Source organism: Protomyctophum parallelum (assembly GCF_964188405.1).
Source record: "Protomyctophum parallelum genome assembly, chromosome: 14".
NCBI lineage: Eukaryota > Metazoa > Chordata > Actinopteri > Myctophiformes > Myctophidae > Protomyctophum > Protomyctophum parallelum.
In genome coordinates this window covers 28,196,097-28,215,008 of record NC_139709.1, presented here as the reverse complement: position 1 = coordinate 28,215,008, position 18,912 = coordinate 28,196,097, and the positions used below count along the sequence as shown (strand labels likewise).

At 40.8% G+C, this 18,912-nt stretch overlaps 1 protein-coding gene across 1 annotated transcript; it reads left to right on the top strand.

Annotated features, from left to right (window-relative positions):
* The first annotated feature begins 5,202 nt into the window (after nucleotides 1-5,202).
* On the top strand, nucleotides 5,203-17,247 carry dsc2l (desmocollin 2 like). The gene is made up of 16 exons (XM_083781641.1): nucleotides 5,203-5,541; nucleotides 5,782-5,872; nucleotides 6,204-6,409; nucleotides 6,508-6,600; nucleotides 6,972-7,127; nucleotides 8,261-8,405; nucleotides 8,792-8,946; nucleotides 9,548-9,682; nucleotides 9,995-10,180; nucleotides 10,336-10,583; nucleotides 11,228-11,370; nucleotides 12,794-13,015; nucleotides 13,663-13,884; nucleotides 14,310-14,425; nucleotides 14,623-15,018; nucleotides 15,501-17,247. Exons 1-16 carry the CDS (start codon nucleotides 5,503-5,505, stop codon nucleotides 15,696-15,698), a joined length of 2,751 nt encoding a protein of 916 aa, XP_083637767.1. The 5' UTR covers nucleotides 5,203-5,502; the 3' UTR covers nucleotides 15,699-17,247.
* The last annotated feature ends 1,665 nt before the right edge of the window (nucleotides 17,248-18,912 follow it).

Genomic DNA, 18,912 nt, shown 5'->3' with positions numbered 1-18,912 from the left:
GTGTCCGGCGCTGCATAGTTGCTTTCAATTGTGTGCAGTGATGGGAATTCCGGTTGTTTGCAGGGAGCAGTTGTCAGCTCTGCCTCTGACCATTTTCCTGGAGTGTTGCTAGGGGCAGGGGCAGGCAGAGGCAGGTCAATTTCTTGCTCAAGGAGCTAATTTTAGTTGTGAACATAGTTTTATGACGTCGTAGACGTAGGTGATGGCGCAAAACTTGTCGAAGCCTCCTACACAGTGACCTGTTCAAATTGACTGCAGGCCAGTGGCCATCTCTGTAAAAAAGGAAAGAATGTAAGAACTGAAATCTTATAGGCCTATTTTCTGGATTTCACTGTTTCTGCACTCCTCGCTTGAATTGTTGCGTTTTACATACATAAAATAACATTATTTTGCACAGCCTAATGTTTTTAATATAAATAGCCTTTACACAAAACTGCAAGACACCATAGGCTACTGTAAAAGTAGGGAATTTTCTTTTTTTTTAAACTCATTCAACTGAACTTTTTTTATTATTGCATCACATTTTAGTAGGCTAATTGATACCCAATATGTTATGAAGTCTCTGGTGAGGTAAAGTGTTGTGTTTTAGAAATACAGAAATAACATTGAACATGACATCTGCTATATGATTTCTGAACCAATTTATGTTCTTGATATACAACATAAAAAGTAACCTATATATTTGGGTGCTATATGTGGCACCCACAAAAGAGTTATTGTTTATATGTGTAAGATATTGTCTGGTCTGGTGCCGTCACACTCACACCCATGTGAAAAACTTCACCCATGGCCGTGGAATTCCAACTGTGCCCTCTGCAGTCCAGGGTCTCAGTCTCTGATTAACACCCATAACCAACCAGCTTGACCAGCTGGACATTACTAACATGTTTTACCTGTATTGTAAGTTGCAAGTTGTGTGTGTGTGTGTGTGTGTGTGTGTGTGTGTGTGTGTGTGTGTGTGTGTGTGTGTGTGGGCGCGCGTGTGTGCATGTGTGTGTGTGTGTTGTATAAATGTACATGTGGGCAGTGTGATGTCAGGTTCATAGCATTGATAAAGCTGGCCAAGTTACAGGATACTCCTTACTAAAATGGTCACATTACAACTTGCTCATTTTCCTCTCCCACAGACTGAATGTGTGGGCGGGAAAGTATTAAAAAAAAGTAAACGTCTGATTGAGAAAGAGGATTCTGGTTAGACTGGCTAGTATTTATCCTGACGTAAGTCCTACCTGTGACAAGTGCAAGAGCGGTGATGCAACTCTGTTCCATCAGTATTGGATGTGTCCAAAATTACAACCATTTTGGGGGAATGTGTTCAAGACTCTGTCCAACATTTTACACCAAAATCTAGACCCAGATCCCTTAATGGCTCTCCTTGGCACTGCTGGAAGGGATGACCTTCCTCTAACACGCATAGAGTGTCGTATGGTCGACTTTGCCTTATTGCTCGCTAGGCGTGCCATTCTGCTCAAATGGAAGGATGCTGCCCCGCCCGTGCTCCATCTATGGCTTCGTGATATAATGTCCTGTCTCGAGTTGGAGATGTTAAGGTTTTCAATTGCCGGCTCTGAAAAAAAGTTTTACAAAACCTGGTGTCCGTTTATGACATTCTACCACAACACACAAACTGTATAGTGTGCCGTGCCTATGCCTCGGCCACGCCAACCACAACTGAAACAAATTCTGCTCTGCTATTAAAATCTGCTTTATTATTATTATTATTATTTTTTGTAATTATGTATGCATGTATTTCGTGTATGTGTATATAGATTTATGTATTTTCCGACTATCCTTGGGATTGTGGGTGGGGGGTGGGTGGGATAGGGGATGGAGCTTTTGATTTGATATGTCTCTGTCTAATGCTTGCCCCTGGGTTTGTCAAAAAACTTAAATAAAAAGATTTTGAAAAGAGAAAGAGGATTGCACAGGTATTGTAAACAGATGCGATAAATAACTCTTCAGGGTTTCAATAGGCTATCAGTCTTCATGGTTTATTTGAGCACATCATTGCCAATGCAATGATCCAAAAAACACAAATGTGGACGGATATTTCAGTTAGGAAATAAATAACATCCACTGGCCTGGCTGTGCATTCATTCACCAATCATTAACTAGGGCTAGTTCAGCAGATAACAGAGGGGAGTGTACGGTAAACACAGCGAAATGGAGTTCTATTAAAAAAATCTAATAAAAACCTAACAATAACACACATTATGCTATTGATCTTTAATCATCAATGTATATTTTAACACATTGAAATGTGGTACAGAGGTTACAGTAACTAACATGCAGTATTGGGTGTGTCTGGTAGTTTAGGCAGCCTGCAGAGTGACCCCTTGGCCACGCCTGTCTCTAGGTCTAGGGCATACTTTCTCTCCAGAGAAAGCAAATACCAGGCAACATACAATACTGTAACTGTAACAAGATTCAAGATCCAAAAGAAATGTATTGTAAGTTGTAACATAATAATAAGATGACAAGAGTAAGATCCTTTGGTTTTGGTTCTTCAGCATTATTGCAGCAAAATTAACATGACATAATTAAGTATAACGAGGGAAGGATAAGGATAAGGATAATACAAAATAAAGAAAGGAGAAAGGTGCTGTGTGAATTTGACTTCTATAAAGACTGTATGTGTGTGCTGAGTGCACAGTATGTCTGTCTGTCTGTCTGTCCGTCCGTCCGTCCGTCCGTCCGTCCGTCCGTTCGTCCATCCATCCATCCATCCATCCATCCATCCATGTGTCTGTTCCATGACCTGACTATGACCTCAGTGATTGTGACACAGTAAATGAGATGCAAAGTACTATGCATATGATATTGCATCACAATATCCTAGGCCTACTCACAATTCAATTCCTACTTTGCAACATTTATGTACAACACAAACCTTTGTATATTTCAGTTGTGAATGATGCACCTATTTTCTCAGCTAGACTTGAGACTCAGCATTCAGCAAGACTCAAGTTCGACTTAAGTGAGATGTTAGACTTAACTGTTCAACTGTTCAAAGAACAATGCAACTTTAAATGTACCACTGTTACAACTAGCCTACATTTGCAACGTTGCATGTTTTGTGCACAGTTCTTTATGTTGCTTTTGTTTAGAGGACTTTTGGCTTGACTTATTTGCACTGTAAGATGAAAACATACTGAGGCACACGTACGCACGCACGCACGCACACACACACACACACACACACACACACACACACACACACACACACACACACACACACACACACACACACACACACACACAAACAACTGTACCCAACATTTTCCAATGCTGTAAAGCAAGCCTGATAAAAGTACCAAACTCCCCAAATTCACCAGAACAACGATTACATCTACTCTGCTAAAAGGTTTCTGGGGGAGGACCGCCCACCACCGCTTGGGGAGTACGTCCCCCGCACCCCCACCAAAATACCCCTCTCCTGGATTCTCACAGTCGAATGTTGCCAGCCTCGAGTTACTATGGTTACTCCAAACAAAAGCAACAGAAAGGGAGAACTGTGCACAAAACCGTAGGCTAGCAGTGAATTTGTCTTGTCTTTGACTTTGTCTTTGACTTTGTCTTTGAATACGTTAAGTCTCACAGCAGACGCGTCCAAGTCAAGTCTTGTTATTTTAATTACCGTATTCTTTTTTTTAAAGTCTGACTTGTCTCAAGTCTACGGCTGAGAAAAGAGATGCAACACAACAGCACTAAAATATAGAAAGGTTTGTGTTCTGGATAAATTCTGCAAAGTAGGCCTATTGTGATGCATCATATGCATCTCATTTACTGTGTCAAACTCTCTAAAGTTATAGTCAGGTCATGGAACAGACAAATCATTTTCAGAGCATATGCAACTTTTATCACTCTGGCAGTATCCCACACAACGTGACAACAGTGCAGTGCCCCACCCAATGTATACTTCCTGATGTTCACACAAATTAGAGGGACGGTGTGCAAAGAGAGCGGCTTATGTGGATTGGTGAGAAGTTTATGCAACCTAAAATAATAATTTATAATTGTTTCACATACAATTCAGAGGAAGGTTGTGCTGGGGCCAGGGCCAATTCTAGAAAGAGAGAGAGTCATGGGTGGGGGCATAATTCAACGTAACGTGTAATTCTGCTGATTATCTGTTTAAAGACACACCTATAAGTGATTAAAGCATTTTACAGTCACTCTGTGACAAATGTGATAGAGCGTAGGGGTGTGTCATCAGAAATGTATCTAAACTGGGCAGAGCAGAGCTCATGCAAAACTGCATATTGTATGGTTCAAGACTACGGTACTTGACTAAAATGTATTTTACTTCGTCTTCAGCTTGAGACCACTGGGCCATTTCTCCACTGTCTGTTTTGCATTATAGTGTTAGATTCCCCCTCAAGCCCTTTCATTATGTCCACACCCATGGCCCACAGCAGACAATTTTGGGTTTTCCTCCATTCCTCTCTCAGTTCTGTGGGATTTTTCTTGCCATTGTCAGTGCGTTTAAATGAGGGTCTCCTCTTCTCTCTGTCCAAAGGACCTTATAGGACACAGGCTCATTGTAGCAGAGCAGGAACACTCCAGTCTTATCAAAAGTTTATGGAGATAATGTGAGCTCTGCTGTGTAAACTGAGCCTCCCCCACCATGAGCTCACATTCCTGTGGCGTTATTGAGGAGTCCATTTCTGTTGCTTACCACCGTGCTTCTGCAGAATGAAGGCTCAGTAAAGGAGGGGCAGACAGAAATCATCCTCTCTGACATGGAGGCTATACTGGGGAATGGTTTCACAAAACCTTAACTTGGCATGGGTTTTCAGGAGAGACAAACAAACAAAGTAACAAACAGACAAACAAACAAACAAACACATAGGCTACTCACACATTTAGTAATAAATTTAATAAAATAAAATAAAATAAAATAAAATGAAATGAAATGAAATGAAATGAAATGAAATGAAATTAAATGAAATGAAATAAAATAGTGAACCATGTGGCTGTCTTGGTGAAATATGTCCCCCTGCTGGTAGCCCCAGAGTTTTGCCTCGATCTTAGTATTCGTAGCCTACAATGGATGGATATGTAAAGGAGGAAAGTCAGGAAACAAAGACGTTCGCGTCGATACTGTATAGGCTGTGTGTGTGTGTGTGTGTGTGTGTGTGTGTGTGTGTGTGTGTGTGTGTGCGTGTGCGTGCGCGTGAGTGAGTCTGTGAGTCGAGTTGTTACAGTAATGAACCAGTGTGCAGGGTGGAGCAGTCAAGGTGTGTCGGGGTGTGCAGACAACAAAGTGCGTCACGGATTTTAAGGTCTCTGACTAATAGCCTGGACTGAACTGCCTGCCCTGGAGTCATACAGCGCGGTGAAAGTATAGCTACGAGGCGATCGATTACATTACTCTTGTACGACTCTAAACTAAACCATATCAGACAGTGATTTATTCTCACAAAGCTCACATCTTACTGTAGGCTTCACTGCCGTACGGACGGAATAGGCAGACTCGAGCTATACACACCGTTTACCAAAATGAGGGGATATTTCATTTTCAACATTTGCATGTTATTGGTAAGTAATCCTACTGGCACTTTGTAATTGTTACCGTTTTCCAAAGAACTGTAAGCAATGAGTGTATCGGCCTAAGTTGTTAAGTTGGGCTACTTAAAGTTGTAAATAGTTTCACGGTCTTACTTTTACTTCGGTATGCTGCTGCTTGGGCAGATGGCATCATGGCGTGGCCCACCTGCTATGGAGAGTTAACCTGCCTGCAGTACAAATGTAGTTAATTCTTCGTTTTCTTTTCTATAGATGTCTCGTGCGGAGTCTTGCTTTCTCTCCAACTCCATACGAGTATCAGTGCCCCAGTCAATACTACCAGCACATTTTGTTATTTCAAAAGGTAAGGGCTAAAATGTTTAATTTATACCACTCACTGTTTTGAAGCTGCTTAATATGCAATTATGCATTGAGTACTGCCTACCTGGTATCCATTCAATGCTCCTATACTAATATTAATAATAAGCCTACAGTAGGCTTATTATTATAGTATATAATAAATAGTAGGCCGCTGCCTACTTATTTATTTTATATTAGATCACCAGCACAATATAAACTGTCTGCACATTAATAATATAGCAAATACCCAATGAGGTAGACACAATGATACAAATAAGATGACGTGTGAAGCACATAACATTGGAGCATTCTAAGTCCATTTGTCTCCTCTTTAGTTGCTCTTCATGACCACCACTGTGTGAACTTCTCATCCAGTGACCCTGCCTTTATGTTGGCGAGCAATGGCACTGTAGTGACAACAACCACAGTGCCAAATAAGGAACAAGCCTTTTCAGTCTGGGCTCAGGACCCCAGCGGGAACAAATGTGAAATGGTCATTCAGCTTGTTCGAGTCGTTCCCAGAAGAATTTTGAAAAGAGAGGTGAGAGATTCAAATCATTGTATTGTAGGCATTGCAAGACAAAAATCCTATTCCATGTTAATACTCTAATAATATGTTTATAATATGTGCCAGAGCAGGCCTTTCTGAAGAGGTCCAAACGACGTTGGGGTGTTCCACCTTTTGAAATATACGAGAACGGTGTCGCGCCATTTCCAAAGCAAATAGACAGGGTAAGCTAATACACGATAAATATGTCAAGTATTACATGACATGTATATCAAATATTCATGCTTTAGAAATGTGAATGAAGACTTGTATGCCGTCTACTACTATGTTGTTTACTTAGTTTATATCTCTCATAATTATGGACACACACACACACCCAGACACGCCCAATTGACTCTTTGGTTTCTATGCACAGTAGGCCTATAGCTACTTTGAGCTCCTCAATTGACTCTACAACTATTAAATCAGTTACAACTTGTCTGGGAATTAACACATCTTCCTATTGCTAGTAGTATCGCTTAGTCTCTAAACCCAGATGAATGCTGTCCCAAACCCAAGGAATGTTATTGTTAAGCCCTTGTATTTCCTGCTACAGATAGGATCAACCGCTGAGCAGAATTACAATGTGTACTACACGATCAGTGGACCTGGTGTTACTGAGCACCCGTTGGGTCTGTTCAGTGTGGAGAGAGACACCGGGATGCTGTCCGTGCACAGGGCGGTCGACCGCGAGGAGTATGCCATGTATGTGGTAAGTACATACTACGTAGAAGACCACCAGTGGTGGAAAAAGTATTAAATCTTTGTACTTCAATACTGCAAGCATCAATACTGCAATGTATAAAATACTCCGTTACAAGTACAAGTCCAGAATAAAAAATGTAATAAAAGTAACAAATGTATTGGTACCAGAATGTACTTAAAGTACCAGAAGTAGAAAGTACTCGTCATGCAGGATGTCGCATTTCACAAGTTTTCAAATATAAAAATCTTTTGAAATTAGCCAATCTACAAGGTCACAATACGTCGCTTGTAGATTGTAGATTGGCTATTTTCAAATGGGCGAAATGCACTGTATATATTATGTTAAATTGTAATAATATTCAAACTCTACAAAGTAAAGTTTTCAAATAATTCTAGTGGAGTAAAAGCACAATATTTGCCTCTGAGATGTAGTGGAGTAGAAGTCAAAGTATTGAAAATTGAAGTACAGAAGTTGGGTAAATGTACTCAGTTACTTTGTGTTGAAGATCACTGTACTGATATACCGTAAGACTGATCAGGGGTCTACAGGTGGGACCATAAATAAATACCACAGCTACAGTATTGATCATTACACTGAAAGGTACAATTTGTGTGTAGACCAGTGGTTTTCAACACTTTTCATATCAAGGTTGATTTTTTGAGATTTAGCCTCTCTGACCCAAAACTAAAGAATACTTTGTTGCCGTTGGATAACATTTTGTGCACAATTCCATGCTGTTGGCAAACGTTGATCAAAATAAAATAAAATCTACATTTTATAATTGTGTAGACTTCTTGTAAATGAAGCAATACAGATGTTTAACAATAATTGAACTCTTGAGAGCGTAAAATGAAACCAAATAGACCTGTACGGGTCAATTTGGTTTCATTTGACGCTCTCAAGAGTTAAAGATCTACAGTATAAGGATCCATTTGGTTACCAACTCTCCATCATTCAGCTGGTGACCACCTGGAACCGCCTCAAAGACCACTGGTGGTCCCTGGACCACTGGTTGAAAACCACTCATCATCTAAATCATCATCTAAATCATCTAAATGTCATGATAACACACACACACACACACGCATGCACGCACACACACACACGCTACCAGCTAAAGCTAGTCTTTTCTTTTGCAGTTTACAGCTCACGTTTATGACAAAGAGACCCACCAAGAGCGAGACGAGCCTCTGAAGATAACTGTGGTTGTATTTGATAAGAACGACAACAACCCAACGTTCACAGGCCCACTCCAGTTCACTGTGCTGGAGCAGAGCAAAGCAGGTGAGAAACACTCCTACTGTAACTGTATAATGCCTGTATATATACTGTATACAGCAGCACTTCCCAAACAGTGGGTCGGTCAATCAGTCAGGACCCATGTTTGGGTCGTGGACCAATTTTTATTTAAAGGTCCCTGTTTTTGTTTCCTACGTTAAAAAAATAGATATATTTCAAAAGACTAAAAATAAATAAATAAACTAACAAGTCACAACATCAATTTCCTCAGTTAAAAACGATTCCCACATTTTTTCCGAAGTATTTCATAAAAAAAAAGAAGAAAAAGAAAATGTACTAAACACTTTGGCAAACAGTGCTGTACACGATGTTTGCCACAAGGCTATCAATATGGATTACAGGGTAACCCAAAAACCTTTTATACACTGCAGGCACACAGGTGGGGACGGTGATTGCTGCAGACAGAGACGAGGAAAAAACAATCAATGTTAAGATCAGGTATTCCATCCTGTCCGGACGAGACCTGTTCGCCATCAACCCAGTGACAGGTGTCATCAGCACATTAAGCAACCAACTGGACAGAGAGGTGAGGGGGCCTATGTTGACTGCTTATGTGGTTTCCTCAGTAATATATGACAACACGTGACTTAAGTTGTCAATCAGTTGTTTTTGGCGAGCGACGGCATCCAACAACAATGTTTGAGGCCATATCCCATTAAAACCCAGGAAAGCATCTGTGTCATTTTAGATTTTATACTTTGGCTATTCAAAAATAGCAGATATATAAGCTCATAGTGCATCACTTCGTGCCATGCATTGCTACAGTATGAGCTTGCACATCTACATATATACTGTATTATGCAGACAAAGAAAACTTCCCTTAAAAGAGGAAGGGACCGCACACTCCAGAGACGCTCCGAGCATCTCTGGAGTGTGCGGTCCCTTCCTCTTTTAAGGGACTTCATACCTTAAGGCACTTCATACCTTGCCTACCAGCACCTGGATGTGCACGAAAAGCTACCTGTTTACTGTATACACCATATACCACTGATATAGCAACATACATTTTAGTTAGATGACATTTGTAGAATCGACCCAAGTTCTTATTGTTTTAAGATAGTGTACTTCTCATTGTTATAATGCACTTAGCTGTGTGAAATGTTATAATTAATTTGATTTTGCTTCAGGTGCAAGACACTCATTTTGCCACAGTTGAGATCAAAGACATGAATGGGGACCCGCGAGGTCTGTCCAACACGGCCACAGCCACCATCACACTGGGCGACATCAACGACAATCCTCCCACGTTCACAAAGACATCTGTAAGTGTTCAGTTGTTGTTTTTGAATAGCTGAGTCGAAACCGCTGTGAACGAGCACATTGTGACATTCCTTCCTGACATGACAAACAATAGACAAGAAGAGCGTTTTTGGTGATTCATACTTAGTGTTGTCTGCAAATAGCAGATCTACATGTTCACAGCGCGTCACAGCGCTATGTGCGTGTGTAGATCTGAACTTTTTTCCTGTGAGCAACACTGTGCACAACTAAGTAATGTCTGATTTATATTAGCTCTCTTGTGAGGTCTCGTTTTACATAAATAACCCATTCTCTCAACCTTGTCTCTCTACCAGTATGGTGTGAATATTAAGGAGAACCAAAATCCAGGTCTAATCCTTCGGATTCCGGTTGAAGACAAGGATTTAATAAACACGCCCAACTGGAACTCTCAGTTTGTGATCACTAAGGGAAACGAAAATGGAATTTTCAGAATTGAAAGAGACCCCGAAACTAATGAAGGGCTTCTTTACACAACAAAGGTGAGCTAACAATTTAATTACCCCTATTGGTTTGTTTTTAATGAGAGAAATTGGGCCACTGGATGACACTGAACTTACCTCAAATACAGACTTTATTCTTCTTACACAGTGACATAATGGTTTGTATTTTCAACACTCCCTATGTGTTTCCTCAGCCCTTAGACTATGAGCAGATGAAAAACCTCAAACTGGAGATCATGGCACGTAACGAAGCTGAACTGAGCGGTGCCACGGCCTCGTGGGTCTCCATACCCGTGGACGTGTCTGTGGGCGATGTCGACGAGGGCCCACAGTTCAGCGCTCCCACTGTGCGCTTCACTGTCCAGGAGAACACCCCAAATGGCACTCTGATAGGAACCTACACAGCCCTGGATCCTGAGACCAAGAGTAGCGCGGGCATCAAGTAAGCATAATTGTCACACGCTTGACTTTGCTCATCTCATTTCGCATACTATGGTGAAGGCTTTAACATTATTATTATGTCGATGGTGTTGGGTGGAATCTTCGTACGTCCAAAAACGTTACTTTTCAGGAAACGGATAAAAAGAACCTGTGTTCTAATGCATCCAATGTTTATCATTTAGTCACAAGCTCTTTTTAATACTTTTCAATGATTAAAATATTAATAAAAACCCACAGACAGACTTACAGTAACTTTCAACCTGGCATCCCTATTTTGGGCATACAGGTGAACATACAAGCTCACAGCGTTCTACACAGAAACTCATACAAAGATCACGCTGTGAGATTTTTTGATCGGCAATTTTACTTATTTTTGTACACTGTCACATGAAGAAATTAATACATAAATAAATAATAAAATAATGCATGGAAAAAACATAAAAATATGAAATTTAGAGAAACAGCACAAGTTTTCTGCCCAACAGCAATGATACATAATTTCAACACAAGATGGAGTTGTAGCTCTGTGAAAGACAAACAATATATACTTTTTTCTTTACTTCACACGAGCACTGGAGGGCAGACTTTCACCACCGACGAGAAGAATGTGCTACTGATTCTTTGTCCTCTTCTCCTCTCCATTAGGTATTACAAGGTGACAGACCCAGCGTCGTGGATTAATGTAGATGCAAATTCAGGACAATTGAAGGTTGCAAACACAATTGACAGAGAGTCTCACTTTGTCCAGGATGGTGTTTACAACATCACCGTGAAGGCTGTGGACAGCAGTAAGTCATTTGTTCCCCTTGCTGTAGTCAGTGCATTATGCTGCAGTGCTTCCCAAACTGTTACTCTTTAACTAAACAGGCAAGGTTCAAGGAAGTATAACCTCCAGCGAATTCCCTTTGTTTGTTTACACAAAGTTCCTGGCACGGCAACACTAGTTAATTTGTTGGGCTTGGTGAGAAACCACAAACATGATCCTTTTGTGGCATCATGTCAAAATAATTATACCAAGAATTACAATTTACAATTTAGGCATTTAGCAGACGCTCTTAATCCAGAGCGATTTACATTAAGCAATAACAAAAGCATGGCATACATCGCATATATAAAAAGTAGTTATCATGAATCATGTATAAACTAAGAACGTAACAGTGGAGTATCTATGTAAACTATACATACTATACTATATTATATTATACGTGTGTACTATAAAGTGCTATGACTACATAAAATGCAATTCTACTGTCTACGTAACAAGCTATAAGTCTGTTTAAAATACTATCTAAGTCTACATAAAGTGCTATCTAAGGGGCTAGGCTAGGGCAATTAAATTGCAATTGCAATTAAATACATCATGCTACAATGAGAGTGTCTAACTAAGCCTACTCTCTTTTTGGGGGATTTTGACTCAGCTGCCAAGCCCAGCTCCACCCTTGTCTTTCAACTCTCACTGTTTCATGACGGAGAGCATGGGGTGTGTTTTCTCACCTTTATAGAGCAACATGTCTGGTTACTCATAAATGTTTTGGTGTGTTGTCTGGCTCCTATCCTAGATTTGGTCTGGTGCATTCTGTTGAGACAGCGAATGTTGAAGTGCTGTCATAATATCTGTCAGTCACGCAAGCACCTATCCGTTGTTATGGCCTCAGTGGGATCATCAGTGGTTTTCCCGAGGCACACATCTACTAGCGAAAATAGTACAACTATGTATAAGCCCACAAAGCAATGCAATGCAATGCATTGTGAGCTTGTATATCGGTTATTTTCATTATTATTATTTTAATTCATGGGAAAATAGATAAATAAAATAAATTTGATTAAAAATGTTCAGCTACAATGACATGCCCGAAATAGGGATGCCTGGTTAAGCCATTTTGGGCAGGAACCCCTTTTGGTGTTTTAACTAAGCATTATGTTATACTTTAGCTATTGGAAAATAGCAGATCTACAAGCTCATAGCGCGTCACTGAGTGGTGCTATGAACTTGTAGGTCTGCTATTTTTGAAAAATCGTAAAAAAATGTTTTTTTAGGCCTAAATGGGTTAAAGTGGTAACATATTGTTTAGAGTCCGTTTTGGGAAATGACTCTTGAGTGCACACCTGGACTTCTGTCATGGCTTACCGTTTGCGGGAAGCACTTGCTCTACCAGTTCTGACTCGCACAGATGACTAATCATAATCATAATCGTGTCTATGTAATTTCAGGCTCTAAGACAGGTACAGGAACAGTTATTATTCAGGTGGAGGACGTCAATGATCACGTGCCAGAGCTTCCCACAAAGGAGCTTTCAGTCTGTGAGAAGGAGGGCGAAATAGGCTCCGTGCCAGTCGTGGCCGAGGACAAAGACCAGTCTCCCTTCGCTGGCCCGTTCAGCTTTGAGTTGGCGGGGGAGCATGATGACAAATGGACCGTTAATAAGTTGAATGGTAAGTTGGTTAGGTTGGGATTGCTTTCCTTACCCATCGCATCTTCCAATGTAAATGCGTGTCTTTTAAATGGGGATCGGGATGATAAACTGAGTTGACTGACTAATGGTGTTATTGACATCTTCGTAAACAGGTGGACTCATCTCTGGAATATTAACTTCAGCATTCTCCACCATTACCTAAATAACATCATCAGGATTCAGTGTGTGATAGGTTTACTATCCTCACTTTAGGTTTCCAACTTTCCAAAGTTGACTTTTCTCAAAGAGACACCAATATTTGGCTTACATTCTTTGTCATAAATAGTAAATGGTGCATTTATATCATAGCGCTTTTATCCAAAGCGCTTTACATAGATTGTGCATTACATTCACCCATTCACACACCGCTTCACAAAACCATGCAAGTCACCAACCTGAACATAGGGAACAAATTAGGGGTTCAGAGTCTTGCTCAAGGACACTTTTACACTAACTCTGGGGGAGTCTTGCGGTTCGATTCCCTTCCCTTCCAGCCGTTCTACCGGCCACGCTACCCCTGACCCACTGCCGTCATTATCAGTCATCGTGTACAGTGCATTCCGGTGTCACTTTCTTTCCAGCGTTATGTCTCATTTTGGAATAAAACCTTGCGTTTTCCTTCTCCAGACACAGCGGCTATATTGCAGCCGAGCAAAGATCTTCCAATGGGGAGATACACCGTTCCTTTGATGGTGAAAGATCTGCAGGGCAGTGGTAGGACACAGATGGCGACAGTGAGGATCTGCCAGTGTTGGAAGGGCGCCTGCTTGGACAGAGAGAGGTCCATGTCACTGGGGGTGTGGGCCGTCCTCGCCATGTTGCTGGCTCTGGCCCTGCTTTTACTGCTCTGTGAGTTCTCCGACTTCTTTAACCCATTCTGACCTGAGATCAGATTCTAAAAATGTCTGAAAATGACAGTTTTCTGAAAAAGCTATGTTTCTATGTCAGTCGTTCTTCGATTTTTCAAAAATAGCAGATCTACAAGCTCGTAGATCTGCTATTTTTTAAATAGCTAAAGCATAACATAATGCTAACACCAAAAGGGGTTCCCGCCCAAAATGGGATAAATAATACTGTATTTATTGTTCCGTATAGTTCATCCAGCATGAATAACTGACATAGGGGAAGTTTAGCAAAACAATATGTACATTCGTACAGTGCTCTAAGGTTTGAATTTCCTTTTTTTTATATTAAGTTTTATATTAAGTTCGCCTACTTCAGCTGGGCTGAACTCATTCTGAAGCTGAGGTGTACTGTGTACTTGTCCTCCGCAGGTATATGCTGTGCATCCTTCTGCGTGACAAAGCCTCAGGCAAAAGATTTCGAGGATATGGGAGACAGCGGTGGTGTGTTGCTGAAATCCAACACAGAGGCCCCCGGGGATGCAGTGGTAGGTGTATATACATGCAATAATGAATGCATCAGACGGGTTGCGGTGGTACTGTATACAGTAGGCGTACATGCATGAAGTAATGTATGCAGTGTATAGATGCAATAACGAATTCCGCAGATGTGTTGCAGTGTCGTCTTTTTAGGTTGTCTGAATTTGGGCATTTGATGTGATTATTTATCTGTGTGTCTCTTTAGGATTCAAAGCTCATCGTGCCCTCTGTGTTTGAAGGACAAGTGAAGGGTTACTTGCATGACGCACAGTGGGTGGGGAACAAGAGTTCCAGCACCGTTGGTGGCCTCAGCGTTAAGGACAATCAAATCAATGGGCCTCCGATGATGGACAGGGGGAACGAAGTCTATATTCAGCAGGACATGGAACAGTTTGGTACTGGACAGTTAGCTACTGGACAGTTTGGTACTGGACAGTTTGCTACCGGGCAGTTTGGTACTGGACAATTTGGTACTGGACAGCACTGGAGCAGTCAGTTTGGGAACAGCAATGTGACTTTCAGCAATGGACAGTTTGGACACCTCTTTGATAATGCTACTTCTCATCACACTTGGCAAACAAATGGCCTCTTCATACAGCAGGTAATGTTGTTTTAAATTATTATTATATATGTTTTTTTTACATTTTTAGTTCACCCAGCATACAAAAGGTACTGGAATGACCAATGTGGAAATTAATAAACCTGGGTGAGGTGGCTTCTGCAGTCACCGTATTGTATGAGAGCAGGAGCAAGATTGTTGTAAACTCGATGAGCAAACCTTTCACTCTGTGAGGTTTAATAACGTTGCTATCTGAAAAACCAAAGGCAAGTCTCATGTGTAATGTAATCTCTTATTGGCTGAACCATCTCTCTCTCATGGGCTCCTCTCTCTGTAAGTTATTATTTCTCAACTTGTCGGTGGAATGTTTGTCTGTGTTGGCCGAGTAATATCCGCTGGTCATATCCCGAGCAATTCCATAATATCACATGGTGTAATATCTCCCCTCCCATCGGTCAGCTACCCCGGATGAATCCACAAGGACTAATAACACATTTCCTCTCCCGTTCTGCTTTGTCTTTTAGAAGTTGGCCTATCTGGGGACAAAGGAGGAGGGGCGCTTCGCAGATGACATCCTCCACTCGTACGGTTTTGAGGGGGTGGGCTCCGCAGCTGGCTCTGTGGGCTGCTGCAGTGACCAAGGCAACAGCGATGACCTCAGCTTCCTGGATACGCTAGGGCCAAAGTTCAAAACTCTGGCAGAGGTCTGCACTAAGAAATGAACAATGCAACCCGAGGCGGTGTTTGTTTTAATTGCACAGGATGCACAGGGTTGTGCGTAGAATGGAATAGTGGACTCTTGCTACGCGGTAGGATACTGGACAACAAGGAGACATACCGGTATGAACTGGTCTTGTAAAGCCGGTCGTATACGAAGTTGTGTGCCGGTATCGTGCACCGAAAAAAGACGATCTGCAAGCTCACAATGCGTCATGCTGTCATGCGTTGTGAGCTTGTAGGTCAGCTATTTTCCGTGCGCACAACAAAGTTTATCAAGCCCTTAAGTGTTAGTACACTGACTGTACTGCTTGTACACAGTACTTGAGGACTCTTGGTGAAGGCCTTTTTGCACTGGAAATTATGAACTTGATTATTATGTGCTGTATGTATGTAAATGTTGTTATATTTTGTATCTTGGCAATTGCTTTGTGCTTCGTTTTGGCTTATCAGGTTGCGTGGAACATTTTAGTCCACTGTTCTACAGCTATTTGATTAGGTGTCATTGCGTGTGCTGAAGTGCCTGTGCACTTGCCTTAGTTTTATAGCACTGACTGCTCTGTGATTCATTTCAAGTTATTTGCTTAGAGTAGACACATCACACATTAAAGATGATCGTACAGCTCCACGTTACAGTGGAATACCAAAGTGCCTTAGTGTTGCAAATGCGTACTTTATGCTGACTGTTCAATCGGGTGTAGCTGGAGCTCGTGGGAAACCTTAAGGTTGATGAGACAGGCCGATGCTGATTTGCGGAAAGTCAGCAAAAGGGTGTGATTGGGAGGAGTGAAAACAGATTGCCTGGGCTTATCTCAGCGTGCATGAGTGACAACAAAGAAATGTATTATTCATTCAAGACCCAACCAGAAAGCCATTTCTCAGGAACTAGAGTGGAAAAAGTCACAGATAGAGCCGTTACAATTTGCCAACTGTAGCTGCACCCATGCACCCGAAACCATTATGGTTTGTTTTCATTAGCGGCAATGTACAGTAGGAGGCGGTAATGGCGATCTATTTCTCTATCTCACAACACGCTGTAATTATGGTTGTAAAAATGACTTTCTGACTGCAAATGGATTTTTCAACAGAAGATAATATATTAGGCCTGAAAAGTGGTGTAAAGTAACTAGCTGGTCTACAAGCTCAATGCGTCGCAATGCGACATATTGTGAGCTTGTAGTTCTTTTTAAAATAACTTTATACAATTTATACCTTTTTGAAAACTTGTGAAACAGGATATTCTGCACAACGAGTACTTTCTAATTTTAGTACATTTTGATACCAATACTTTTGTACTTTTACTCAAGTTCATTTTGATTACCAGGCTTTAACTTGTAATAGAATATTTATATATTTCAGTATTGATACTTAAGTACAAAATGTGAGTACTTTTTCCACCACTGGGCCTGATATAGAACATCTTACTTCTAAAATGGCAGTGTTATTATAGCACAGCTCATGATCAGCTTAATGTCAATTGCTGCTCAACTACTGTATGCACATAATGCTTCATGTGTGTTCCTTTGGTATTACACAAATATGTTTTGTAATGCAGTTACATTTCTTTCTTAAAGTTGTATATGAAGATTTTTGCCATGCCTTTTTCACACCAAAACCCTGTACCGTTGCATAGTAACAACTAGGAATCACAGTGGAAGGAGAGACTGCTCTCATTCCTTTAGTAGTTCAGTGTTTGAATTCAATATTGAATGACTCAGTGGGTGTGGTGCTCTCACTGACTTTGTTGACTCGTACAATAGCATGACATGACATCATCCATCCACTTCTTCGCCCATTAGTTAATGTTTAGCTCCGCTCAACGGCAGCTAAGGACGGTGCAGAAGATATGCTGCGATTCCAAACACGTTGGCAAGTTCCTAGTTGGGTCACAGAACATCCACTCTGTGGATTTAGGACGAGGATGGGGATTTATAGATAACAAGCCTATCTACATTATGCAGAAGCATCAATAAATAATACAGTATCAAATCAATTTAAACTAATACTTGAAACAAATTCTAATTCCCCATGACTTTGTGATCTTATTAGGGCTTAGGGAGATTATGTATTATTGAGCATGTGCCTAATTTAGAAGAGGCATCATGAACAATTCAAAATGCTTTAGATATTTGGGTCAAACAGCATCGCTGACTCCTGAGTGTTAATTAAGCACTGAAAGTGTTGAAAACGGGTCGGGTTTTACTCGTTCCGAGTTAAAGATCTTGCTATGTCTTTCAGTTTGATGAATTTAATTCTGGAGCTGAAAATATGATTAGAGGGTCCATCTGTCATGATGAATGCAGTGAAGAGCATCAATGACAAAGGGATGCATCGCTTCTTATGATCAAACATTGATATCCTGTTAAAAAATACAACAATGTTATCTGCTCAGATTACAATAATACTTCAATAATACTGTCAGAATTATGAGAGGATGTGAATGAGTTGTGAACATAAAGGGTTTTTTAAATTCCCACTGGGCCCAATTAGAGTATCTTGAAATGTCAGCAAAGTCAAAATAATAATAACAATTAAATAAAGCTGTGTGAAAGAAAGCATAGCTTTCAGCATATTGTGCATTACTGTACATTTCCATTATTCCCAATATTTCTTTGCATAATTACACTGACTAATGAACAGCTTTTAAGTGTTGAACTAAAAGGTTTTAATGATTCTCTGTGGAAATAAATACTGCTTACTGGTGAATTCCTTAACCACTTGAACACCACTAGTGTTCAGATTCTGGGGGGAACATTAGTCAAAATGTACAAGCACACAACGCGTCGCATTGCGATGCATTGTGAGCTTGTAAATCGTCTATTTTTGGCTGAGATTTGGTGTAGACAGGAAAAAAGCACAACTCAAGTATACAATATAAATATTCCACATGTACAGGTGTTTGTCAATAGAATGTCATTAGCTGGGTGTGAGAGTTACATTATGACCTTTGTCACACAGACATGCTGAGGCTGTATACAGCCTGGGCAGTCTATAGTGTAGGACTACCGGCTATGTGTTGCATTGGGACACGTTGTAAGCTTGTAGATCTGCTATTTGTGTGACACCGCGTTGTACAATAAATTATGAATCAGACTTAAGAATTGTATAAGTTTTCATGGAGATGGAATCAGTCATGGAGGTGCATCATTCACCATTGACAGATGAAATGGTGGGGAAATTCTGTAGAGGCCAGAGTTTGATTCTTGACACCGTGACCAG